Below are 26788 nucleotides of genomic sequence, written 5' to 3'. Positions count from 1 at the left end.
TCTTACTAATGCATTGTAGAGTTTTAACATTACTTCCCTTGATTTAAATTCAACACTTCTCACAATATATCCAAGCATCTTGTTAGCCTTTTTTATAGCTTCCCCACATTGTCTAGATGAAGACATTTCTGAGTCAACATAAACTCCTAGGTCTTTTTCATAGTTCCCTTCTTCAATTTCACTATCTCCCATATGATATTTATAATGCACATTTTTATTGCCCGCATGCAATACTTTACACTTTTCTCTATTACATTTCATTTGCCATGTGTCTGCCCAATTTTGAATGCTGTCTAGATCATTTTGAATGACCTTTGCTGCTTCAACAGTGTCTGCCACTCCTCCTATTTTTGTGTCGTCTGCAAATTTAACGAGTTTGCTTACTATATCAGAGTCTAAATCATTAATGTAGATTAGGAATAGCAGAGGACCTAATACTGATCCCCGTGGTACACCACTGGTTACCTCACTCCATTTTGAGGTTTCTCCTCTAATCAGTACTTTCATTCATGTCTGTGGCGATATTTTTTGAAGTCCCATACTGCACTTTTATTAACTATTAGATTAAATGTTTACAGAATTCTTAACAACTGCTATTAGGACCATGCTGCATGATTTATTTATTATTAATAGCGTTATAATTAAACTATGACAAATCAAGGGAAAACATGTTTTTGGTGACTTTATAAGCATTTGTAAATAAAAAACTTGATTTGGTATAATTTAAAGATAACGCTAGTAATAATAAATGAATCGTGATTATAGCAGCAGTAAACTTAAGTATTCTGTAAATATTTCATCTAATAGTTAAAAAGCACAATGTGGGGCTGTCAGGTCTGGTTTTCAAAAAATATTGTCACGGACATTATATACAAACCCATGGAATACCGTGTGTGTGTGTGTGTGTGTGTGTGTGTGTGTGTGTGTGTGTGTGTGTGTGTGTGTGTGTGTGTGTGTTTAATAGAGAGGGAATACACGCATGTCTGCAGTCGTGGTTTTTACGATCATGTCGCCTTAAGTTCTAGCCAAAATTGTAGATATTTATTAGTGTCATATCCGTATTGATTCGTCCCTTGCCGCTGTACTTTATGCATCCGTGCATCCCTTCCTGCGATGTCATCGGGCAGTGTGTTCCAGGCTTAAGGTTACAAACTGTTAAAACAAGTGAATAAATCTCATTCATAACCACGTATATAAAAGTCTAAAATATTTTCATAACTACAAATATTTAATTCACTAGTAGTCTCTGTATCATCAGCGTCACAGCTGCGGTCTGTTAAATTTCTGTTTCAAGGTGAGTTGTCTTTCGTTAATTAAAACCCTCCTTTTCCGGATTTGCTTTTAAATTCCCACGCAAACAAAATAGTCGCATGAAGCACTGCTTGTTAAGATATTAACATTATTTTGTAAATCAACATAATTTCAGAAATAACGTTAGCATGATTATTTAATAACCTCTTGAAAATGCCAAAGCAATGCTACGTACCGATTTGTTGATTAACACTGGAGTTATCATTTACGAACTTTTGAAAATCCTGCCCTACACATTTTGTTAAGGTCAGTGTAAGCTGTGGAAAATTGGTATGTTGGAACATTGAAACATTATTGCTTCGGATAGTTCGTTACCAATAGTTTAAAACACCGCTATTGTTTTGTTTTAAAAGAGATAGAAATCTAAAAGATCTTTTAGTAAGAGCGGATCATTATAAGCCTAAATCTAGCTGCACAATGTAACAATACTTACAAAACCAACACCTTTCTGCACCCTCACACAGGTATAAAAATTAAAGTTAGAGGTGTAATCAATTGCAGTACCCAAAATGTGATATATATTTTATGTTGTCCATGTGGACTTGCATATGTAGGAAAAACTAGCAGAACTTTAAAAACATGAATATCAGAGCATAAGAGTGCTAATAGAAGGTTGCTAAACATTTTCATAACCACAATGTTGCCTCCTTGAAATTTTGCGGGATAGAAAGAATTAATAGACCTAGGAGGGGAGGGAATGTAGATAGGCTGTTATTACAAAGAGAGTGCTTCTGAATACATTATTTGGAGATTGAAAATCCTAAGGGACTCAATGAATGTAGCGTTGTCCTCATTTTTATGAATTGAATCAATTATGGTTTATAGAGTATATAATGAAGACTTTTAACAATTAACTTAAATATTCTACATTGGGTTAATGGATGTTTATATATTAAGTATGGATTTACAACTCTTGTGTGCATATAAAAAACTTTGAATTTTGTAACAATTGTTTAATTGCTAATTGACTAGGTCTTTAACCTATTAATGTTTGTAAAGTGCTAAATGTGAGAACGCCTTGGTTTGAAAATGTTTCGAAACTGATTTTGTATTGTGTGTAGTTTATTTTGAGTTTTAGATTGGATAAACTGTTGATTGACAAATTGTGTTTCCCTGCTTAGCGAATGAGAAATGCTTGTTTATGTGTTAATCATGAGTGTGTATGACGGGAGATTTGTACATCTGTTTGTTACCTCTGATGAAGACAGTTTGACTGTTGAAACGTTAGGTTGTTTTTCAGCTTTTTCTTTTTAATTACTTTTATGTCCGGGAACCAAATAAAATATAAAAAAATATATATAAAGTTCAGCCTTTGTTTGTGGTTGATGAATGGGAACCCTGTAGTTCAATGTTCGAGTGATGACTGGTTGATGTGCACCTTACGTATAGTTGTGTATGTCAGAAATGGTATGTATGTATATATATATATATATATATATATATATATAAGCATGTTATTAATAGTAGCTTGTTGGAATTCAAATGTTATAAATTAAATCCTGCTGTCGCAATTAGCCAGTCACCAGTCCTGCATTTTATGCCGAAGTAGTTTTGCATAATCATAAATTTGGAAAGTCTATAATGAGAGAATCTTTTATTTTTCCAAGTAAAACTGAAGGCTGGTTTCACCGACCCTGATTAGCACTACTCTTGATCTACCTTAACTACAAGTTAGCATTAGGCTCATCAGGGTCTGTGAAACCAGTAAGCATGTTTTGTTTTTTTTTTACTCTGGTTTTAGCCATACATTTAATGCATTTCTGATTAGTTTGCTAATATTGGCTCACAATCTCGTTTTTAATTTTGTAGTGCACCTGCAGCAAAGATATGGTGAAAATATAATTGGATCTCTTTGTGAATAGGTTCCAGCCAGACATATACCAGCTTTGGAAGCAAGGGAAAGATGGGTCCCCTATTGACCACACAGCCAACTCCTGGGTCCACACCAGAGCTCCAGAGCTGGCTCAACAGAAGGAAGAAAGCAGGGACACCATCTAAAAGGTAAGTCACCTATACATTCAGCTAGAACTGTCTTATGTTTTCAAAGACATTGTTTAAAGACTTTGTAAGAACTAAAATATTTTCAAGGTTGCTTTCGCCTTTCCACTGTTCAGATAGGCAAATGTCTGAGCCAGTGACCAAGTCTGTTGCACTGTTAGACCAATTTGTGAGTTAGATTGGAGGAAAAACGTTGCACTCGCTAACCAAGGGGGCGTGACTGAAGGCACAAAAGGGGACGTGGCTTAGTGATCTGTTCCTTTGTTATGGTTGAGAGAGAACCGCTGAAGGAAAATAAAAAGTAACCGTGAGTGTTTAGTGTTTGTTTGTGTGTTTTGTCATTTCTAATTGTACTTGTTTGTTCTTATTAGACGGCTAACATGCTTCACCACTTGACGGCTAACACTTCACCACTTGCACGTTAGCACTCACTCTGGACTTGTGATCGTGTTTGTGTCTTTGTATGTGTTTATACTGTGTTTATTATTTCAGGACTGCAACCCGTGGTTTAAAACTGTGCAATAAACATTGCTGTGTATTGCTTGGGATTATTATTTACGGTCGCAACGACCTGGATTAAAAACAGAACCAATAAAGAATAGTTTGGACCGTGAACTTTGTCTGTCATCTGTTACGCATTGCATCAATTCTACACCTGCGCACTGCAAACCACTTTGCCACAGCCATCTACAGACAGCAAAAATTATACTGAAAGAAGCCTGTAGACATATTACTGAGGATAGCAATAGACTTTTGACATAGGAAGAATCCGTAATTGGTCTTAAAAAATCAACAACAAAAAAAACAATGCTGTATTTGTAATGTTGTTGTGTTAAAAATAAAAATCAAGACAAGGTATAAAGATGAATCATAGAGACATAAAATTCAATGGAGAGAAATACAGTTTAATTGAAATGTACAGAAGGCGATAACCGGGGAATGAATATGTGCTTGATCTTTGAGGTTGACTGCCTCTTCGAAAAATATTTTCTTCCTGGTAGGAGTTCATTTCTCAAAGACTTGAGCATATCTCGCAAGGACCTGCCAACTAATTTGACTGGTACTAAACGATCAAACTAAAAACTAGAAACCATTGAGAATGTTCATTCAAATGTTGTCAAAAAAAAGTATAAAAAGATAGAGAAATTGAATGATGATTTAAAGACATTAGAACTACAGAGAAAGCTTGCTAAAAATCTTAGTCTTTTTAAAAATGTTTTGCTTTTAAACAGTATTTTTATAATTATGGTTGTAACTTCTTTTCTATGTTAAACCTGTTCTAATACAAAACTGAGGGCCCTGAATATTTTGTACAGAAATAATCTCTTTAAATGACAATGGCACTTGACAAACACTGCTGTTTAGTGATTTAGTGTTATTTCAAGTGTCACTTACTATCTTGGTGTCTGCTCTAGCTGATATTTATAATTAATTGCCTATGCCCACGCTAATAGTATATTCTATTATACAGTATAACCAAAGGTGGTGACTGTAAGGAGAAAAGAATTGTACATGTCTATGGATTTATTGATTGGGGGTCCTCAGCCAGGATGCTCAAAGCCTTGGGGGCCTTGAGCCAAAAAAGAAGGAAAGTATTTTCTCAATTCACAGGCCCTATTGATTGTAGACTGGCTAACAGAAAGCTTCACGTTTGGAGCTTGACATAGCTTGTTTCCAAAGCAGCTTGCGCTCCATTACTGTGGTCCTTAATAGAAAAGCTTTTCAATAGCATCAGTTTATTGCATGTAACAAATGCACTTGAGTTTTTATTTACTTTATTTATTTATGTATTGATTTATGTATTGATTAATCAGATCCTACATGCTTAGGACAAAAGCCCTTTAGCGGTGTTATAACAAGTTTACTGCACTGAGTTTGCTTTTCTTCCTATACATCTGAAGAAGGGCTAATGAAAAGATGCCATGGTAACCACACATTTATTTATCGTTTGAATTTAATGTCTTTGTGATGCCATTCACTATATAGCTAATGATGTAATGATCTACTGTTCCTTTCTATTTAAACCACCAGCCATCATGATATCTAGTCTTTTTATCCATTTATTTTCTTTTTATTCTTCTGTATTGTACATTATCTAATTTAATTTTTTTTTTAAAGCAGAAAGGTCATCCATGGTGTGTCTGTTCCTTGTAAAGTGCTGAACTATTGGTTCATTTATTTTTTTCATTTCTTATATTTGATAGGTGGTTCTGTATTCTTTTATATAATGATGTACCTGTCTCTCCTACATATTTTATTGTATTACATTGTATGCAAAATATACCATGTACAAGGTTGCTATCCTTGCATGACAAATTTAAGACTTTAAGATTTTTTTTATTTTATTTACGATTTCACTTTTATCTTTACCAATATATTTGCACACTTTACATGTGCTTTCACAGGTTTCAATGTCCCTTAATTTATCTATGATCCCTTTATTGTGGACTAAAATGTCAGCCAAATTTGCATCCCTTCTAAAAGCTACGATTGGTGCTTTCGAAAATTATTTTTTTCATTTTTTCAGAATTATGAAGTATACGTAAATGCTTCCAAACTATTTTTTTTAATGTTTGGTAATAATTTAGAATATGTAATTATTAATGGTACTCTCTTAACCCTCTCTTCCCTTTTCTTATAATCAAGTAGTTAATTCTTGTTGAGTTTGTCAACTTCTCAGTTCTCTTTCAATAATTTGTTCTTTATATCCTCTTTATATCCTCTTTTCTTAAGATTCCAAATGTAAAATAACTGTAAAATGTAAATGTAATTTTTTTTTTTTAAACTATGTTGATCATATTTAATATTTCTTCCGTAGGTATCATGTTCTTATCTACTCTATTTTCCAGTGCCTCTTTACATGCTTCTAAAGTTTCATGCCTTGGAACACTCAGGTACAGGGATTTTACATCCATGCAAAATAAAATGGTATTCTCTGGAAGTTTAACCTTTTATATTATTAATACTTTTCAGAAAATGTGTTGTATCTTTAACATAGCTAGGTATGCTTTCAACATGTAGCTGCAGCTGCCTTTCAGCTATTTCCGCAATAACATATGTTGGGTTATCAATTGTGCTAACAATCATTCACATCGGGTGTGTTTCTTTGTGCATTTTTTGTGTTACCTCTAACCTAACCTCTTCTTGGATTTTGCGAACACATGTCATTTTTTAATTCTTTCGATACAAACCCATTTTTATATAATCTATCACTTTTTCTTTTATTATGTTGTTATTATTGTTAGTTTTTACTTCTTCATATGTATTTATATTTTGTAGTTCAGTCCCTACTGCTTTTATAGAATCACCTTTGTGCATTACTACTACCTCAGAACCTTTATCTGCTGGTCTTGTAATTATACTGTCATCCTCTATTAATTCCTAGCTCCTCTTCTTCATTCTTAGTTAAATTTAGGTTACCTTTACTACTTAGTTACTATTTCATTTCTAACTACTTCAATATACATGTCGAACCATTTTCTTCTTCCCTCTGGAATAGTCCAGTGGTGCTTTCTTTTCATTTTTATTCCATATTCACGCACATATTCTGAGTGTGTGTTTCATCACAGCAGTGTGGAGTAGTGGTTAGGGCTCTGGACTCTTGACCAGAGGGTTGTGGGTTCAACCCAGGTGGGGGACATTGCTGCTGTACCCTTGAGCAAGGTACTTTACCTAGATTGCTCCAGTAAAAACCCAACTGTATAAATGGGTAATTGTATGTAAAAATAATGTGATATCTTGTAACAATTGTAAGTCGCCCTGGATAAGGGTGTCTGCTAAGAAATAAATAATAATAATAATAATAATAATAATAATAATAATAATAATAATAATAATAAAAATAATAATAATAATAATTTACAGTGAACTCAAAAGTATTTGGACAGTGACACATTTTTTGTTTTTGCTCTGTTTTCCAGCAATTTGAAATGATACAATGACTATGGCTCTGTATTCCAGCACTTTGAAATGATACAATGACTAAGTGCAGACTGTCAGCTTTAATTTGAGGGTATTTCCATCCATATCGGATGAACCATTTAGAAATTACAGCACGTTTTGTACATAGTCCCCCCATTTTAGGGTACCAAAAGTATTTGGATAATTGGCTTCACAGCTGTTTCTTATTAGACAGGTGTGTTTGTTTGCATCGTTAGTGCATGCACAAGAGAGCTGTCAATGTCTAGTCTTGATTCTAGGCTTTGCATTTGCCTTTGGAGTCTGTTGCTGGTGTCTGACAACATGAGGACCAAAGAAGTGTCAATGCAAGTAAAGCTGGCCATCATGAGGCAGAAAAATCAAAATAAATCGATCATAGACATAGCCAAAACATTAGGCGTGCCAAAATCAACTGTTTGGTACATCATTAAGAAGAAAGAAAGCACTGGTGAGCTCAGCAATGGCAAACGACCTGGTAGACCAAGGAAGACCACTGTAGTGGATGACCAAAGAATACTTTCAATGGTGAAGAAAACCCCCTAACAACAGTCCAACAGATCAGGAACACTCTCCAGGAGGTAGGCATAGATGTGTCAAAGACTACCATACACAGAAGAGTACACCAGCAGAACTTCAGAGGGGACACCACAAGATGCAAACCACTAGTAAGCCTCAAGAACAGAACAGCCAGGTTACAGTTTGCTAAAAAGTACCTAAAAGAGCCTGTAGAGTTCTGGAACAAAGTCTTATGGACAGATGAGACGAAGATTAACCTGTACCATGAGTGATGGAAAGAGGAAAGTGTGGAGAAAAAAAGGAACTGCCCATGATCCAAAGTATACCACTTCATCTGTGAAACATGGTGGAGGTAGTGTTATGGCTTGGGCATGTATGGCTGCAACTGGAACTGGCTCACTTGTCTTTATTGATAATGTGACTGCTGACGGCAGCAGCAGGATGAATTCTGAAGTGGACAGAAACATCTTGTCTGCTCAGATACAACCAAATGCCTCCAAACTCATTGGACGGCGCTTCATCATGCAGCAGGACAATGACCCCAAACACACTGCCATAGCAACCAAGGAGTTTTTGAGGGCCAAAAAGTGGAAAATTTTTGACTGGTAAAAGTCAATCACCCGATCTGAATCCAATTGAGCATGCATTTCACATGCTGAAGACAAGACTGAAGGCAAAAAGCCCCCGAAACTAGCAGGAACTGAAGATGGCTGCAGTACAGGCCTGGCAGAGCATCACCAGGCAAGATGCAAAGGACATGCGACCAAGTACTTAACATGACTACTTTATTGTACATAATGTTAATCTGTCCAAATACTTTTGGTACCCTAAAATGGGGGGACTATTATTATTTGTTTATTTAGCAGACGCCTTTATCCAAGGCGACTTACAGAGACTAGGGTGTGTGAACTATGCATCAGCTGCAGAGTCACTTACAATCACATCTCACCCGAAAGACGGAGCACAAGGAGGTTAAGTGACTTGCTCAGGGTCACACAGTGAGTCAGTGGCTGAGGTGGGATTTGAACTGGGGACCTCTTGGTTACAAGCCCTTTTCTTTAACCACTGGACCACACAGCCTCCACTATGTACAAAACGTGCTGTAATTTCTTAAAATGGTTCATCCAATATGGATGAAAGTACCCTCAAATTAAAGCTGACAGTCTGCACTTTAACCCCATAGTCATTGTATCATTTCAAATCCAAAGTGCTGGAATACAGAGCCAAAACAACAAAAAATGTGTCACTGTCCAAATACTTTGTATTTGGGCATTTAAAAAAAATGAGAAAAACCACAAAGAAAGTGATTTCTGTAATTTCTAAATGTTCTATTGAAAGATGTAAATTAAAGTAGAGATTCAGCTTTGTAATAAAAAAAAAAACAATTATTATATAGCAGCGGTTTTCAAACTGGGGTACGCGTACCCCTGGGGGTACTCGAGCGCTCCTCAGGGGGTACGCGAGAAAATTCCTTTAATGGCAGACAACTGATTTTTTTTTTTTTTTTTTTTTTTTTACGACATTGTAGTACTTTGCGATTTAGCAAACGAATTAACAATGTTGAATCTCCTTTCAAATAAAACCACAGCCGTACTTTTCCTTTCTGTTAGGCGAGGTTAACTATAAACACCCAACCGGCTGCTGACAGCGAGTGAGCTTTGAGCACAGCAGTCGCTTTGGTTCTGCAGTCTGTAGGCTAAAAATCAAAATCATTGTATGATGTTGCTTCTTTTAAAAATGTGTAGTATTTACTAGGTACATTTACTTTCTGGAGTTTAAATGTTCAGTGTGTTTGAACTAAGTTTATGTTTTTTTAAATAACAGTATTATTGAGTTGAGCTGTGCCGCCCTACTTAGACAGTGAAATCACTGCGCTGGAGCTAGAACGTACATGACTGTGTTATCTTTACTTGCAACAATTTATGTGTTTTTTTCACTCTGACTAATTTGTTGAATAACTCCTTTGTGGAGTGATTGCATTAGCCTAGGCATGCACACTGCTAGTTATTAGGCTAATAAAAGCAAAAACACGGTATTAAACAAATAAATAAATAAATAAATAAATAAATCCATAACTCCTGGGACTGGGAAGTGTCTGGAATTGGATTCCCTTCTCCAGACCTATTGTGTGTGTTCATATCATACAGCGAGTGACTAATCAACAAGCTATCTAGCAGCTGATTAACATGAACAGACGACTGCACTAAACACTAACATGTTAGCATTTTGCTAAAACTCATTTTTGACTGCATGATATAAATGTCACCTTTCTACTTTCATCAAATTAGCTTTTTGAAATATTCACTTCAAAACAATGTGCTTATTCTGGCTGGATTCAATACTGCACAAGACACACATAGCATTTTAAATGTCCAGCTCAAGTGTTAAACGATAACATTCGAGTTAAATAAATAAAAAACACACACATTCAATGTGTTATACAGTTCCGCATGCTATTTTTTTTTTTTAATGTCTGTATTTGTAAATTTTAAATTGTTTTTATGCAAAATTCCCCGTCTGTTTTCCCTTTACATTGCTTTCTGATTTTGTTTTAAATTAGAACCCTAGGTTTTGTTTTTCAAAAGCATAACCTGTTTCTGGACTCGTTTTGCCATACTTATTGGTCTGGATTTTGAAATAATTTTACATAGCATTTTCAGTTTTAATTTAATTTAATTTAATTAGTTTAACAGCAGTTTTCCATGCAGCAAATCGAGGCTTATTTATTTTCTTTTAATGACCTGCTTACATTTTTTTGTAACTTGAAGTCCTATTGTTTCATTTTAAAATACAGAATAACATACCCTTGTGTATGGGCTGCATTGTTTACTAATCAGGGTGCAGTTTTACTGAAATCTGTGATAAAAAGCAGGCACATCCATCACATTGGTAGGTAAGCATTTTAAAAAATATATATTTTCAGTTAACATCAATAAGTACTTCAGCCTAGTTATTAGAAAATGCCATTTGTTCTTCTGTTTTCATAGGTATATTATGACCCTATCTCAGATGGGGGTACGTGGTAGACTAGATTTTTTGGAAAGGGGTACAGGGCCTAAAATGTTTGAAAACCACTGTTATATAGCATGCATAAAATTAAAAATAATGTGCAAAAACTAATGTCATACTTTGACATTGGGCACCCTTACATTAGTATAATGAGCATCAAAAGAAACGTGTCAGTTATATCTGAGCATCAAAAGAAACTTATCACTTATATTTGGATAAAATTCACTAGATGTGATCGAAAAATGACAAACTCTGTTTAAGAGCAGGTGCAGTGACTATTGTGCTGATTAACAAATGACATCACAAAGATGCTGCAAAATGATCTCTCAGTCTTGGGCAGGTATTGTGACTCTTGGTCTCCCAGTTCGTGGCCTGTCATTGACAGAGTGTGTCTGCTTATGCCTAGTCCAGCCTCCAACATGCCGATTGCATGAAGGCGCTGCTCTCTTGACAGATGTGGCATATTGTTATTTTTCTGTGATTTTCTTTTATTGCTTTTATTCAAGCAATAAATAACATTTTATTTATTTATTTATTTATTTATTTATTTATTTATTTATTTAAGTATTAAGTGCATATACTTCAGTCATAGTCACACAAACGTGTCATGGTCAAGGATGAATGATCGAGTGATTAAAAACCAACCAAAAACATTTCGTCAATGTCCATCATGTATATACCTTTTTTTTTTTTTTAATAAATGTGTTATAATAGTGATATGTTTCTTTTGATGCTTTGTATATTTTGTGTGCCCACCCTTGCTTCCTTTACAGCTTGCAGTCTTTATTTGTATTTTGAAACAAGGTCCTGGCATTTTTCCGGAGATATTTTTGCCCATTCTTCAACACATACAGCTTTGAGTTCTGCAATCGACTTTGGTTTCCTTTTTGCAACAGCAGCCTTCAAGTCAATCCACAACATCTTGATGGGATTCAAGTCTGGGGACTGAGATGGCCAGTCCATACCTGTACTCTTCCTTTTTTTTAGATATTCCTTTGTAGACTTTACAGAATGCTTAGGGTCATTATCCCTTCTAGCACTGGATAATAAATGAGAGTGCAAAATGAATTGATATTTTGCAGCATTCATTGATCATTCTACAATACAAAGGTCACCAGTGCCTGAGAAAGAAAAACAAGCCCATACCATCACACAACCTCCACCATGTTTAACAATGGGTATGATGAACTTTTCTTTAAATTCTTCTCCTCTCTTCCTCCAAAGTTATTGTTCCTCCAATCTTTTTTGTACTGTTTTTACCAAAGGTTTGCATCTTATTTTTTGCCCATGGACATTCATCTTGTTAAGGTATTGTTGAATTTCTGACCATCTTCTCTCAATTCTTTTGTAAAATATTTTGCAGTAATCCCAGGATTTTGCTGGGCTGCTCAAACGATTCTTCTTCCAGATTTTGCAGAAATCTTTCATGGTCTTGCACACCTGGAACTAGTTGCAGTAGTTCCTGTTCTCTTGTGTTTGTCAATAACAGGCCACAAGTGCTTTTTTGCTAGTTTCTCCTTTTTCTCCTTTTTCGTTTAGTTGCCATTTTGATATTGTTGCTATACCATTGCTTTTTTGAATCACAAATTTCCAACTTATTTTTCAGCACTTGATGATGATTATGTATTTATTTATTCTATAATTATCATCAGGTGTTGGTTCCCTTTCAATTCAAAGACGACCACCAAAACATTACGTATGGGATATGCCTGCCTATTGGTAGGTATTCACTGAGCTCTATTCCAGAGCTGCTGATAGGCCCCTTCCTGGATGACATCCTCGGTCCCGCCTACCGAGGGGTTAAAACCGTCATTCCACAGAGGCCATTTCTCTTTTTGCCTCTCAAGACAGTAAGGTAAGACCCTCTGTGTTGGTATGTGAGCATTTTTTGAAAAAAGAGCTTTGAGTCTACTGCAGTTCCATTGCCTTTCAGGCTGAAAGCTGGCTTGCCGCTTTCACGGAATCAGTGACTCCTGTTTTAGCCTTTTTCTTCTATCTTTCCTCAGCAACCTACTCGTGCTCGCATTGCAGGCTGCCGCTTTCTACCTGTGGTATGTGAGACGACTGTCTGTGCAGTATTGATTTAAGAGTGAGTGTTGTTGTCTTTTTGTTGTCTGTGCACAGTGCTTGGTGCATACAGCACTTGGTGCAATCGGTGCACGCGGCCAGTCATGACAAGCATCCCATGGTTCCACGCCTGTACATCCTGCAAGGATAACATGCCACTTAATGATAGGCACTCGCTCAGCGTGCGGTGCCTTGGGGTCCAACATGCCACTGAGGCTGTTGGAAGAGAGTTGTGACAAATGCAGCTTTTCAGCCCAGAGTACGACGCAATAGGGCCATGGGGATAGACGCTCCGTCTCCCACGGTGGAGCTGTCAGCAGCCCTCGAGGCCCCACCCCGCTCCCCTAGCAGGAGATCCCCTGCGCTCAGGCTCCTGTTCTGACACCCAGTAGTCACCCCCCCTCTCCCCAGACGAGAAGGGTGAAGCGCTCAAGGCAGGTGAGGGACATTATGGACCTTAAGGTGCAGATGGCCCAGGTCCTTGAGCTACTGTCGAGGCAGCAAGCTCCTGTGGCACCTGAAGAGGTCCCAGACCCACTACCACCTGCACCAGCTCCGGTCCCTGGGTCTCCCATGGGAGCCCAGGCCGAGCCGGAGCCATAGCCCTTGATGGCGGAGGAGGACACACTATCCATTGTGGCCTCCTGGGGTGAGGACTCCTTCCCCATGGAGACGGAAGAAGGAGAGGAACCTGCGCCATCGACCGTGGCGGAACCTAGCTCCAAGGTTGCCTCGTAGACTAGTTTGCCACCTTTGTCCAGCTCCATGTTGGCATTGATGGGGCGCGCTGCAAACTTTTTCCAGATCCCCTGGGCGACACCGACAGAGCCCCGCCGGTCCGTGTTTCGGACACTGGCAGTGGCTCCCACAACATAGCCCTTCTCACCGTTCCCTGATTTTATGGAGGAGGTGCGCTCTTCTTGGGGCTGGACCTGGTAGGATTTCCCCCGGTTGACTTCACCATCGCGGCCTTGGTTAAGGCTCCGCCGGTGGGGGGATTGCCTAGAAACCCTATGTGCCCGAACCCTCAGTGCAGGGTTACGGAGACACATTTGAAGAGGGACTAGGCAGTGGAAGCACAGGTGACCCGCCTGGCTAACACAGAGGGTATCCTGACTGCATACTTGGATGGCGTGCTCACAGGGACCCCGCTCCCAGAGCCGATGGCCACTGAGCTTTGCCTCCTTTCAAGTACGCTGCTCCAGATCTCTAGTCTTCAAGGGCAAGCCCTAGGCCAGAGCCTCGCAAGCCTAGTGGTGGCTCGCAGACAGCTATGGCTGTCGCAGGCAAGGGTGTCCGACGCGGATAAGGTGGTGTTGCTGGATGCACCGATATCCCTGGGACATACATTTGGGCCAGCTGTGGAGATTTTACAGCGCTCCCTTCAAGATCGCGAAACATCTTGGCAGGTGGTCGCGCTGCTCCCTCCCCGTGCTCCCCAAGGTGATCACAGGGTTGGCTCTATCTTGGGCCCTCTTTAGAGGGGCCTCACTGTCCGATATATGTACAGTGGCTAGCTGGGCTACGCTGCATACATTCTCCAGGTTCTACCGCTTCGATGTGGTAGATCCTTCTTTGTCTTCAATAGGCACGAGGGTCCTTGAGGTTGCATGCTCGTACCACTAACCTAGGGATAAGCGGTTCTGATGCATCTCTTGTATGCTGCCGCTCCTTCTCCCTTACAACGGCTCTGGTATACATTTCCCATACGTAATGTTGTTGGTGGTCATCTTCGAATTGAAAGGGAACGTTAGGTTACTTACTGTAACCCTGGTTCTCTGAAAGAGAAGACGACCACCAACCGCGAGGTCGCATCCGTCGGCCTCACGGGTCCGATGCACAAAGAGAAATGACTTCCGTGGAATGACGGTTTTAACCCTTCGGTAGGCGGGACCGAGGATGTCATCCAGGAAGGGGCCTATCGGCAGCTCTGAAATTGAGAGCTCAGTGAATACGTACCAATAGGCAGGCATATCCCATATGTAACGTTTTGGTGGTTGTCTTTTCTTTCAGGGAACCAGGGTTACGGTAAGTAATCTAACATTTTCAATCATGATAATTGTCAATAATTAGCAGTGAATGGGTTTCATACGAAATATGTTGATTGCCCAAATACCTTTGTCAAAGTATGAAATTAGTTTTTGCATGTTATTTTTCATTGTATGCATGTTATGTAATAATTTGTTGTTTTATTATAAAGCTGAATCGCTACTTTAATTTATATCTTTCAATAGAACAATTCAGAATTATAGAAATCAATTTCTTTGTGGTTTTTCTCATTTTTTTAACTGCCCAAATACTTTTGTCTGCGACTGTGTGTGTGTGTGACTGAATATATATAGACACACACACACACCATACAAATGTTGGACACAGTGTTCAGATTGCAACTTCAATGCTTAAATCGAGTCAACATTTAAGAGTGTAGTTGAGACAGGAGAAAATACAGAAATATGGCCTTGTCTTGTTTAGAAAGATAGTGCCACTCTAGGCTTGTAAGGGTTGGCTTAGATTCACGCAGCCAAACATCTTATCCATGACAGCCATTCCCTACCTTGACAGTGCTATCTCTTACAGCAGCCTCTATCACCCACAATCTCGATCTAAAAAGCCTAAAACTCCAGAGGAGGAGACAGCAGCCAGAAAGCCAGTAGTTACAGAAACCGCAGCCATTGGAGCAGTTACAGATGGCTTCAAGGTCAAGAGAGAGCCGGAGAGGACAGCAGAGAAAGGGAAGCTGCGAGAGGCAGGGTTGCTGACTGGTGAAGGAGAGGCAAGCATTAGTGAAATCCAGCAGGATTACAAGCCATTGGATACAATCCAGTTCTCAGGTAAGATAAGGGCTGATTATGTGTCACCCATCAATTGCATGCCCCAGCTGTCTGAAAAGCTATAAATCCACTCCTGACAAGCTCTAGTCATTTTAAATTGACCTCCCCCCTCCACCCCTCTCTCCTGTAGTTCTGAAGTACACTCTCTTACTTTCTCATAGACCTTGTAGGCAGCAGAAATTGAGTGGGTTTTGAGATTCAAGGAATACTTACCGGATTAAGGGATATACTGACTACCCGAAAGGCCAGTCACACATATCACAATATCCATGGAGGTCTCATTTATATTGTTTTACTATTCCATGATCAGCCACCTCAAAACTGAAATATTTCTATACTTCACTGCGCACAGACTTCGGGTTTGTTCACTTTCTAGCCAATCTGGAAGTAATTAAATCTTATCTGGTATAAATGCTGACTCACAACACCTCCTAAAAGTGTTAAGTGTGGTGTCATGCTGAATTTTGCATTATTTTGAGATGTGTTTTGATGTTTTAAAAGTACATCTCATTATAAGTTCACATTTTAAAAAATACATTAATAATAGCGTAAGTAATCACACGGACAAAATGCAATGAACTACTGACCCATGCGCATATCTCAAAATAATGCCAATAGTGCTTAATGCAGCATGTAAATAGCGTTTGTTACCTTGTGAGTATCACATAATGTGGAACCATAAAGCTGCTGTTTTAAATTTGAACAGCAGTAAGCCTGGCCAGGCAAAGCACGTTCTAAATGGAAGAATAATAATATATATATATATATATATATATATATATATATATATATATATATATATAATATAGTAGAGCATACAAGAGAGGGTACAGGTTGTGGATTTGTGATTTATAACTATTGAGTGTTTGAAATACATTTGTTAATCGGGTTCTTAATAAAAGAAAAACGCGAACTGTGACATTAGGGCCTTATCGAGCACTGTATTGTGCAATTTTGAATACTGACTTTGGATACTGTTTTATTTCTGGAAACTGTTGTTTTTTTATTTTGTATCTCTTGCCAAATTGCATTGCCTTTTACATTTTACGCAGTTCTGTGCATGGATAATATTTAGATTTCATTTTCCTGTTGGGTAGTTAACGGGATATTTTACATACTGCTACAATACAATGGCTAGTGGATGGAAAGATCCACCAGCCACACAGACATTTTACCGGCCAACGTAGTTTCGTGGGGCGACAACGACAAAAGAAAATTAAAAAAACAAGCAACATTTGTGAGCAGTCTCAACAGGGTCTGAAACAATCTGCCTCATTAGTGAAGATACAGCTTCTGAGATGTGTTAGGAATCTCCACAGACTGCATGCGCACACACTGCACAGTCACCAGCCCTTTCTGGCAGAATCATACATATACTAGCTCCTCTTCTATGACAGCGCTATCGGTTGAACCATCTGACATCACTGACAGGAACTTTGCACCTTTTATTTTCTCTTGCAGCTGCCTTCTTTCTACCTCAGCACTGTAGTGCATAAACACTCTTGCTTGTTTGTCATTCCAGTAAGTACGTCCTAGATTTAGCCTGTTCTGTTCATCAACCCTATATTATTTATTAAAAAGAATTAATTTTTTTTTTTTTAAACTGACTGTGGATCTGCTAACATTAACTTACTATGTTTTTTCAAGCTTTAAAGTCAGTTCAAGATAAAATAAATATAAAGACTTGCTTTTTACTGCTGGCAAGTTTAAATGATACTTTAGAGTACAAAACGATGTTAAGTGTACATAAACGTACCCGCCACTGTGGCGTATAAGTATATGAAATTTATCTGCCACAAACCAAATTAACCCGCGTTTGGAGGGTGGTCGAGTGTAAATTTTGAACCCTGTCATATTGTTATGGTTCGAAAGTCTTTAAAACAGTACTATAAATGTTAAAAAGGCTACATTTAAGTTACCATTAAAATCGTAACTGTAGCAAAAACACAGATTTAAACATCCATGAAAACCTGGGTTAACGTAGTGCTTGTTTTAAACAAAATGCATTCATGCAGCTTGGCTTGAAAAAAAAAAACAAAAAACTGTGCTTTGTTTAAAACTAAAATGTTCCCAGTAAAAGTGCCTGTCCAGTACTTGCTTTGAAATCTGCTTCACCTTTCCGGATACATTTGTTGGTACAGTAATTTTGCCTTCTCTGTGACCAGCACTCCGCTTGTAGTTGTGCCTATCTGGTTGCATTGCATTCATGATTGAGTGACTGCATACTTCCGGTTGAAAGTGCGGGTTTGGTAGACCGGTCAGTTCATAAGTTTGGTGTTCGTAACTCTGAGGTTCTACTGTACTTGATTAAACAAATATGAAGACCTGCAGTGGCCTGCTGTCACTGTACCCATCTTAAGCAGTGTAACATGGTAGAATAAAGGCATTATTCAAACTAAAGGTGCCTGAATTGTATGCCCTTATTAGCTAAACACCACTTTAGTCTACTCCTGTGTTACATACATCAATTCTGGAACAGTGTTTTTTTCTTCACAGAAATGTATGACACATTAAATTATAAGTAGGCTTGCTACTAATTGATTTTTTTATTTTTTTCCAAATCGACGATTAATATCAACGTTTATTTTAGAAAGAATTTACCGTTTATTTTTCAATTCAAGCAGAGAATGGGTGAAATCAACCTTTATGCTTAAAAAAAACCCACCAGACTTTTTATGCCATTGGGAACCCCTTTATCATACTCAACATGAAACAAAACCATGGTTACCAACATTCTAATTGGAATAATGTTTGGTCACAGCTGAACTATACATTTAAAAATTGTCTCAAATAAACCGTAGTAAACGCAGCATATAAAAGTGTATTACACAGACCTTTTATAGCATACATTTACGAGTAAAAAACATGCACAGAACAAAACATTAGATAGTTGAACAGAACTAACTTGAACTTAGTCTGAGCTCCCCCTCTCGTGCTTCAGCACAGCCGGACTCAGAGTCACTGGAAGGCTTTGTCCTGCCGCAGAGATTTCAGCCATCAGCCAAGGTATTGTGCACAATATTCATTAATTGTTTTTCTCTTGCACCCTATTTTCAAATCAAACTAGCAACTGTCAATGTATACCTAAAGCAAAAGCTTACATACTGTACACCTTAACCCGCTAATTTCAAAGTAGGCGCTTTGAATGGCTGTAGCTGGCAAATGAGAGCATTCTAGCACTGCTTCAGTCAATGAGATCTATCAGAACAGGGTCAAACTACAGTACTAACGCCGGACCACTAAGATGACTGACAGCGACTGGCAGCCATTCAGAGTGGAACGGAGACGGGGCAGACAGCAAGTATAAAAACTACACAAACTAGAGATGATTTCTAAATGATTATTTTTGGTAAGAAAATAAAAAATAGCGAGTGGTTTTACCGACGTTTATCGTATATAAATTTATATTATACTCATATTTTTTGGGGAATTCGACGTTTAACGAACTTTACCGATTAATATCGAAAAGTAGCAAGCCTAAGTATAAGGTTGCTGTATCATCAGTTTTTGGTACCAAAAATGTACCTTGTATTTAAAAAAAGAAATAAATGGAAAAATTAATTAATTGATTAATTTCATCAAGGAAACCTCTGGTGTATTTGTGTCCTTAATATAGTGCTCGATAAGGTCCTAATGTCACAGTTCACTTGCAAATGAAGATGCACAAAAACAACTAAAGATCACAGATAAAAAATCTAGAACTGTTTAATGATTGACTGTTACATTACTCTAGCTTGTCTCGTTCACTTTGTTTTGGCTGCATTTTCGTCAGGTGAAATTGGAGGAAGCGCTGTGTAACTCCACAATATGAGACAGAGTGATTTGCCATTAGAGATATTATTTTTTATTTTTTCAAAATGTGATGCATTTTTGCACAATATTCTCCTCACAAAGTAACACAGCAAATTAAGGCTTGTTAAGTGCTTTTAACACTTATTAATTATATTAGGAAACGAAATTGGCCAGTGTGTTTGATTTATTGCTTAACTAACTTGTTTTGTCACCCAGGGGAGAACCAGACAGGATGGAGAGGAAAGAAGTGCAGAGAGAAAATAAATGTGGGAGTGGAGGAGAAGTTCAGGATTCTCAAGAACAATTCCGGAGACTTCAGCCCAACCCGGCTCCTCCTTTTCTCTTGCTGCTCAGTGAGTGTAGGAGGGGAGCAGCAGTCTCACACTTTGGCAGATTGTAAAGAGATAGATACTCAAGCAGTTTGCAATGAGGCAATCTTTCATATCCCCACCATTTCTGATGATGAATGTCTAGCTACAACAGTCCAAGATGAAGCAAAGTCTCAGATCCCAGCAGGCAGTAATGTTGTAGATTCTAACAGTACCACAGTGTGTAATGAAGACAATTATGAAATCCCAGCAATCTGTGGAGTAGACAGTTTTTTCAATGGTGAGGCAAACTCTTTAATGCCAATGTTAAGCGATGAACTGAAACCTCACAGCCCCATGGATTACAATGAAGTTACTACAGTCAGCATGGCTGAAATTACTCTGTCCCCAGAATGTAGTAGTATGTTGAATTTGATAATTACAGCTCAGACTGATAAAGTACAGTTCCCCACTTTAGTTAGTAAAGGGGTCAATGCCACAACTTCATCACGTAGTGGTAGGGTGCAGTTTCAAACTCTGCAACTGTGATGTAAACTCTGTAATTCCAGCACTCAGTAATGAACTGAATACATTAATGCCAGAACTATGATTTGAGGTACAATCTAATCAATCACCAGTTAGTGAAGAGGTGCAGTTTTTAACTCTAGCAAGCGGTGATGAGACAAAACCTCCCGGTGCCACAGCAGTCTGCAGAGAGGAACACTCTCGACCCCAAGTGAGTGGGGTACATTCTCTATCAAGTCTCAAGGTTTAGTCTGCAGCTCCAGTAATTATCAATGAGATGCCATGTCTAACTAAAGTGCATTGTGATGAGGTAAAACTGCACAGTCCCACACCCGCAATCAAATAAATCCACCGGACTTGACGCACTGCATGGAAGATGACTCTTGGTCCCCCTCACTCAATTCTTAAGCTCCAGTACTTACTGATGCATTCCAATCTCCAACGCCGGCCAGCTGTGCTGAAGTGCTGTCTATGACTGGTGATACACAGTGTTTAACTCCAGTATTTAATAATGAGGCGCCATCACTAATTCATCCAGGAGTTAGTAATAAAATACACACTCAATCTCAAGCTTTAAGTGAGAAAGTAAAGTCTCTATCTCCAGCACCTACTTATGAAGTGAACACCTTACCTTTTGTACCAAGAGATGAGGCAAACAGCAATAAGTTAGGAGGTCCAGTATTTGTCTACTACACTCAGTAATGAGGTGAACACTGTAGCTTCAGTACTTTGTAAAGGCTTGACCTCTTTAACCCCGGCACCTAATAGTACAGTGAACACTGAAACTCAAGTAGTTACTGATGGACTTGAATCTCCAAGGCCAGTTTGTGAAGAAGTCAAACCCCTTAGCCATAATGAGGTAAGGTCTCAGGCTCCAATGATCTGGGATGATCTAAATTCTCAGACACCAACAGTTTTAATTGAGAGCATGAACCCAGAAATCCCAGCTGTCCTGGGTGAGGCAAAGCCTCAAGACTGAACAGGTTTCTGTGGTGTGAATTCTAGAGCACCAGCATTTTGGAATGATATGACATCTCAAGCTTCTGTAGCTTGGTGTCACTCAAAATCCCAAATCCTAGAGGATTTCAATCACAAGAAGCATCGCATTTGGAGGGAGCATGACTCCCAGAGGGCAGATACCTCTGCTGCAGAGGCTTTGACTCTCTGCAGTAAGGTGACTCTGCAAGGAACAAAGACTTCTGCTGCAGAGAATCTAACCCTTTAAAGTGAGTTGACTACCCAAAGAGACCTGGGACACTGAGGTCCTGACCCTTTACTATGACATAACTCCCCAGAGGACAGCAACCCAAGATAAGGGCTTGCATAACAACTGACCCAGAAATCGAACACCCAAGAGAGGAAGAGACCAGCAGTGTTTCAACAGAAGAGGATGACATGAGCGACATTGAGAGTGGAGAGAATGGACTGGAGCCTGCAGGGATACCCAGTGTAAGTATGACAATATAACCACATTGACAGTATAAAAACAAACATATCAATTCATGTGAACCTATTTTGACCATCCTGCTTATACAAATACTTCCACCCTAAAACGATTCTCTGTCGTGGACGTTTTTCCAGCATACAGTACTACCTCGATATTTGGTTAATTCACTATTATATCACATTGACTGTAAATTGTAAATGATATTTTCCTCTATAAGGTCCCTTGACTAATTGACATTGATTAGTATTTCACAAGTTTTTTTTTTTTGGTGTCCTATAATCTAGTTTACACTTTTCATGCAGTTTCCTAATCAGGTCATGATTGAAGTGGGAGGAAATAAGAAGGCTAAGAGTTGGTATCTTCCACTATGCACACCTCAAGCGAGAACTCCAGTCACTGCAGTGAAACAACAGGTGCTGAGAGATTGAGGTAACTCTCATAGAAATCATTAAACTGCTGAATAAAAGTAAACTGCTTCATTCACACATGGCTTATTCAGTCCTGGGAAGCTGATTTCCAGAGTACCCTATCAAGCAATTATCGCACTTTGCACAAATGTAGGAAGCTTCTGCCAAGTTCTCTCTTTAGTACCCTTTATTCTCTGCAATTCCCTATAAGTAGACATACACTATTGCCTACATTGACTCCAGATGCCAGCACATGGGTCAGAGAGGCATTCAGCTCAACAATGTATTGTCAGATTGGCAATCTCAGACCCACCCAGTGCACAAATACAAATTGGCACACAAATAATGTATTCTATAATTTGAGAATAAAAGAAATATTCATGTTCAGACACAGGTGTGCATCTGATTGCTGCCAGATTCCTCCAAGCTGGGATTCACGTCCGTTCCATCTGGCCGGTTGTGGTGATCCAGTTTCATTTTAATGCATGGCAGCTCTTGCACTCATTTCTAAGTCTAGTATAGTCACTGGTGCATTATTTGTATTGTCCTCGCTCATGCGTCAGAGAATATCAATGTGTGGCAACTATTGGCAGTTAGCAGAGTTACTTCAAGGCCTGTTGGGACGAGTTGACCATTGCTTGGCACCAGTTAGGATAAAGGGCTTTAGCTTCATCTGGCTTTTCAAGTTATTTCAAGCCCTTTTCTTGGCATAATGAATCCAGCTGGTTCACTAGTTCAGCATTTTCTTTCCACAAGAAGGATTGTTTTTGTTTAAGAACTGCAGTTATTTATTATCTTTCCTGTAAATTGCTCAATGTACGATCTTGTTTTCTTTTGAATCCTTACTTTTATTTCATTTTATTATTATGTTTTTGTAGTTTTAAAACTCTTTTCTAAATGACTCTTCAGTGACACCTGCTGGCTTAGCTAACATAAGGGTTCGGGAATTCTTAAAATTAACGTAACATTACTCAGCAGGTTTCATTCTACTTTATGAAGCAACATTTGTTAATTCTGTCGGGTGATGCAAAACCTTTGGCCGTAGCTGTAGATACAGTGTATGGCACAGTACATAAAAAAAAAAAAAAATCTAAAATCTAAACGTGTATGACATCATAACATGTTCAGTACAATGCCTTTTGGTGTCTATGGCATGCAAAATGCTTTATAAATAAATAGTAGGTCTGATTTGATTTCCATTACACAAGAGTAGATGCTAAAACTTCATGCTGATTTGAACTTAAAATCAGACTTGATTAAAATATTTGATCGGTTAGCCCTGCACGTTTTTAATAAAGGTAACAATCTTATAGAGGCTGTCCTGCATATTAATACATTAAAAAATCAATAGAATCTAAAATAACATAAGCCCAATGGGAATTTTTAAAAGCTTTTTTATTTCAGTTAATGTAACACATTTTCACAGAACAACGTCAATCCATGAAAGAGTTTAATAGCAAAATATAATGCACAAGAACTGAGCATGGATTTTTTTTGTTTGTTTTTTATGCAAACATACCATATGTGAAACTCATGACTCCTTATGAACAACTTTTATTTTATTTATTTTTTACATTATATTTAGGGCTTCCAGATTTTCATCATTAAAAAACAACAAAAAAAAAAAAAGATTCAGGGCCATGAAACAGGTAAACATTGGTTAAAACAACTCTCCTACCCATGTTCCACAATATAAACTCGTAAAAATCGGTATACATAAACAACCTGAACAGTAATGTAATATTAACAGTACTAACATCAATAAAACAAAACGTTAGTCGCAGCTTGTGACACTAGTAAAATACATTTATTCGCCTGAAACCATGCCAGACCAAATGAAGGAATCGTGAAAAATAAATGCTGCACTGCACAGTCAACTCCATTGAAATGAACTTTGTACATCCAACTTAAATATAAAAACTCCCTTTTCACCAACACAGTTTTAAAATGAATAAAGTCTGCTTTGATTGTAGTAAATGCAGACATATTTTTCCAGTCTGGCAGCAGACATTGAGGATCGTTCTGGACGTTGTAGAAAATGTAAGAAGTGTGTGTGTGTGTATAGCAGCAACAAACCAGATATGAATTGACACGCAAAGCCTTCTCGCGCGCACTCTTTCTCAGCAAGGGATGTTGGAAAATGGAGTTCAAAATGCCCAGCCAAAAAAATAAAAAGCCAGATAAAATTAACTATTTAGTTGATTAATCGGTCTGATTAACCTGTTAATCGGAGCAGCCCTAATAAATAGTTGTTGTTTCTGTCTTTCTATTGCATCCCATATTGTCCATGTCACAGAATATGACAAAATATAACCAAACATAATTCTACAATGTTGTCCCTTCAGGATTTTCACTCTTTGCTTAAACCAGAAAGCTGAAATGGTACCTTGTTTTATAAACTGCCATCTTACATTCCTGTAAATGTGCAAGGGCTGTTTACAAATGAGCCAGCAAGGTACAGTATTAATGTGTTTATATGTATGCATATTAAAGCAATACAAAAGTAAAGTCTGCAGTATATTCAGTAGAATAACTCAGGAGCTGCTTATTGGTCAGACCTGGAGCTCGTTTTTCACTTGTGCGAGGAGAACGTTTAATGGTCTGCTTGGGAACGCCTTTTGGTGGAAATATCCAAGTGGGACTAAATTATAGCACATTATTATTGACATTTTCATTTTTACCAGATTTCTCCTCTGCTGGTTTTCAGCTTGTCAATTGATTCCCAAAGGAGACAAAGTGAAATTTACTAACTTTGATCATGAGCAGTGAAAGCAAAAATCAATGTTGCCTGTAAAAGGTTAGGGAGGACAAGCTTTCATAATTGAATGTATAGCAATTGCTAGTTTGTAAAAAGTGTAATTTACAACACTGTAATGGCCATTTATTTTTGTGTAAAAAGGCCTGCAAAGCAATAAATGCTCCAAATATATAATAAAAAACATAGTTTCTAGAAAAATTATATTAAATGTATACTGTATGTCCTGGTTTCAATTTAGTATTCAGGCCAGTGTTCAGCTTTTACCACCTTTACTTTTTATAAGAGTCAAAAAAACACAGCTGAGACTGCTGATAGGTGCCTGTCTTTGGTTCAGCAGCTTGTTCTAGCTGTTTGAATGGTAGCAGGGTTTCCAAAGTTTTAGTCTTTCTCCCGCAAAAAGACAACCTTTCCCCCCTCAGGAATTACAATTGTTTTACTAACTGCCAATATTCATGTTCTGTTTTATGCTTAACTGTGATTTAATGGTAAATACATTCGACACTCAAGAAACCTCCCTCCTTTATTTCACTTTAAGAACTAGTCTATCTGCAGCTGTATAAGTTTATGGATACCATCTGCAAGTTCAGCTGTTGCTCAGGGAATGTGAACAAATATAAACTAAAATAAGAGGGAAATTTTGCATTTTCATGGAAACAACTTCTTAAATATGTAAAACTAAATTGTAAATCTTGTGGAGTACCGTGGCGTAGTAATGGCAGGGATAGACTCAGACACAGAAAGCTGCAAGTTAAATGCGTTATTGCACTCTTTTAATTCACAAATAAACAAAAACAACACAGATAAAATACTTCACAAAACACACTTAACAAAATAAACAACACAAGGGCCAAAACAAAAGGTTTTACAAAAACGCACAAATGAAAACAAGATGGTACGGCACACAGAACACAGCCCTCCACCTCTATCAGCAACATTAATCCTACTAATCCTGACTAACACCCGTGAACACCTATTTTATACACCTGTGGCTGGAGCAGTGGTGGCGCTGGCACCGGCAATGCTGACATCAGCGCTGGGCACTCCAGACGTGGCGACTGTGGCGCTTGGCACTCTTGTTGGCTCCAGCCACATTCCCACGTGTTTTGATAGGGAGAAATTTAACCCCCTCCCTGCCAATCCAATATTCCCTACACCAACACATACATTAACACAGCAGGGCTTTTGCCCTGCCACAGATAGTTAATCATTGAACTACTAAGACTTCATTCAAATTGGGGCACTTAGCACCAACAGTCTGCAGTATTTAAACTCACTAATGTATGGTGCTCTAAGTTACTACAGTGTCTCTTGGGTTTCAGATTATCTCTTTCTGCATGTATTCATAAAAAAAAAAAAAAATGTGGCTGTTGCTTTTTCTTAAAAACCTGATCCCCTTTGCAGTGTCTAGTAGTTGCTACACTACCTTGAATGACATATTTCCCTAATGTACATAATAAGGGCCTTGTATATAGAAGACAGATTCAGAATCACCAGGGAGTTTTAAAATGGACTAGATGTCACAATAAATGTATCTAAAATAAAATAAAAGACCAGATGTGAGCCTTAGAAAGGGCACGGAAAGAGAAAAAAAGGGAGAGAAAAAGTATTAATAATATATCTATTTCTAAAACATGACAGGATGGAAAAGCCAATCCATATCTTAGATTGCCTTCATCTGAGTGACAGGCCGGGAACAGCCCAGAGAGTACTTGAGTGCCCAGAACAAAGTGACCTGCAGGGAAAATGATTTATTGGGGTCATCGCTTTGAAAGATGTTGTGGGGTAATGAGGTTTAGTAGCAAATGATTCCATTATTTTAGTGACATGATTGTAAACTTTTTCATCTGCATATCTGATGGAACTTGCAGATGGTCTGCCCC

At 38.1% G+C, this 26788-nt stretch overlaps 1 protein-coding gene across 1 annotated transcript in view; it reads left to right on the top strand.

Annotated features, from left to right (window-relative positions):
- LOC131701725 (uncharacterized) overlaps positions 1–26788 on the top strand; it is a 98286-nt gene that overhangs the window by 52365 nt on the left and 19133 nt on the right. The window contains exons 2-5 of the mRNA XM_059001412.1: positions 3174–3312; positions 15418–15671; positions 19680–21745; positions 22046–22172. Coding sequence (XP_058857395.1) covers positions 3215–3312; positions 15418–15671; positions 19680–20320 — 993 coding nt within the window. The 5' untranslated portion in view covers positions 3174–3214 and the 3' untranslated portion in view covers positions 20321–21745; positions 22046–22172. The remainder of the gene's footprint in view (positions 1–3173; positions 3313–15417; positions 15672–19679; positions 21746–22045; positions 22173–26788) is intronic.

This window comes from Acipenser ruthenus, chromosome 2 (genome assembly GCF_902713425.1).
Source record: "Acipenser ruthenus chromosome 2, fAciRut3.2 maternal haplotype, whole genome shotgun sequence".
Taxonomy (NCBI): Eukaryota; Metazoa; Chordata; class Actinopteri; order Acipenseriformes; family Acipenseridae; genus Acipenser; species Acipenser ruthenus.
Note: the sequence above shows the minus strand (reverse complement) of the source record. Positions and strands in the feature narration are given on the sequence as shown.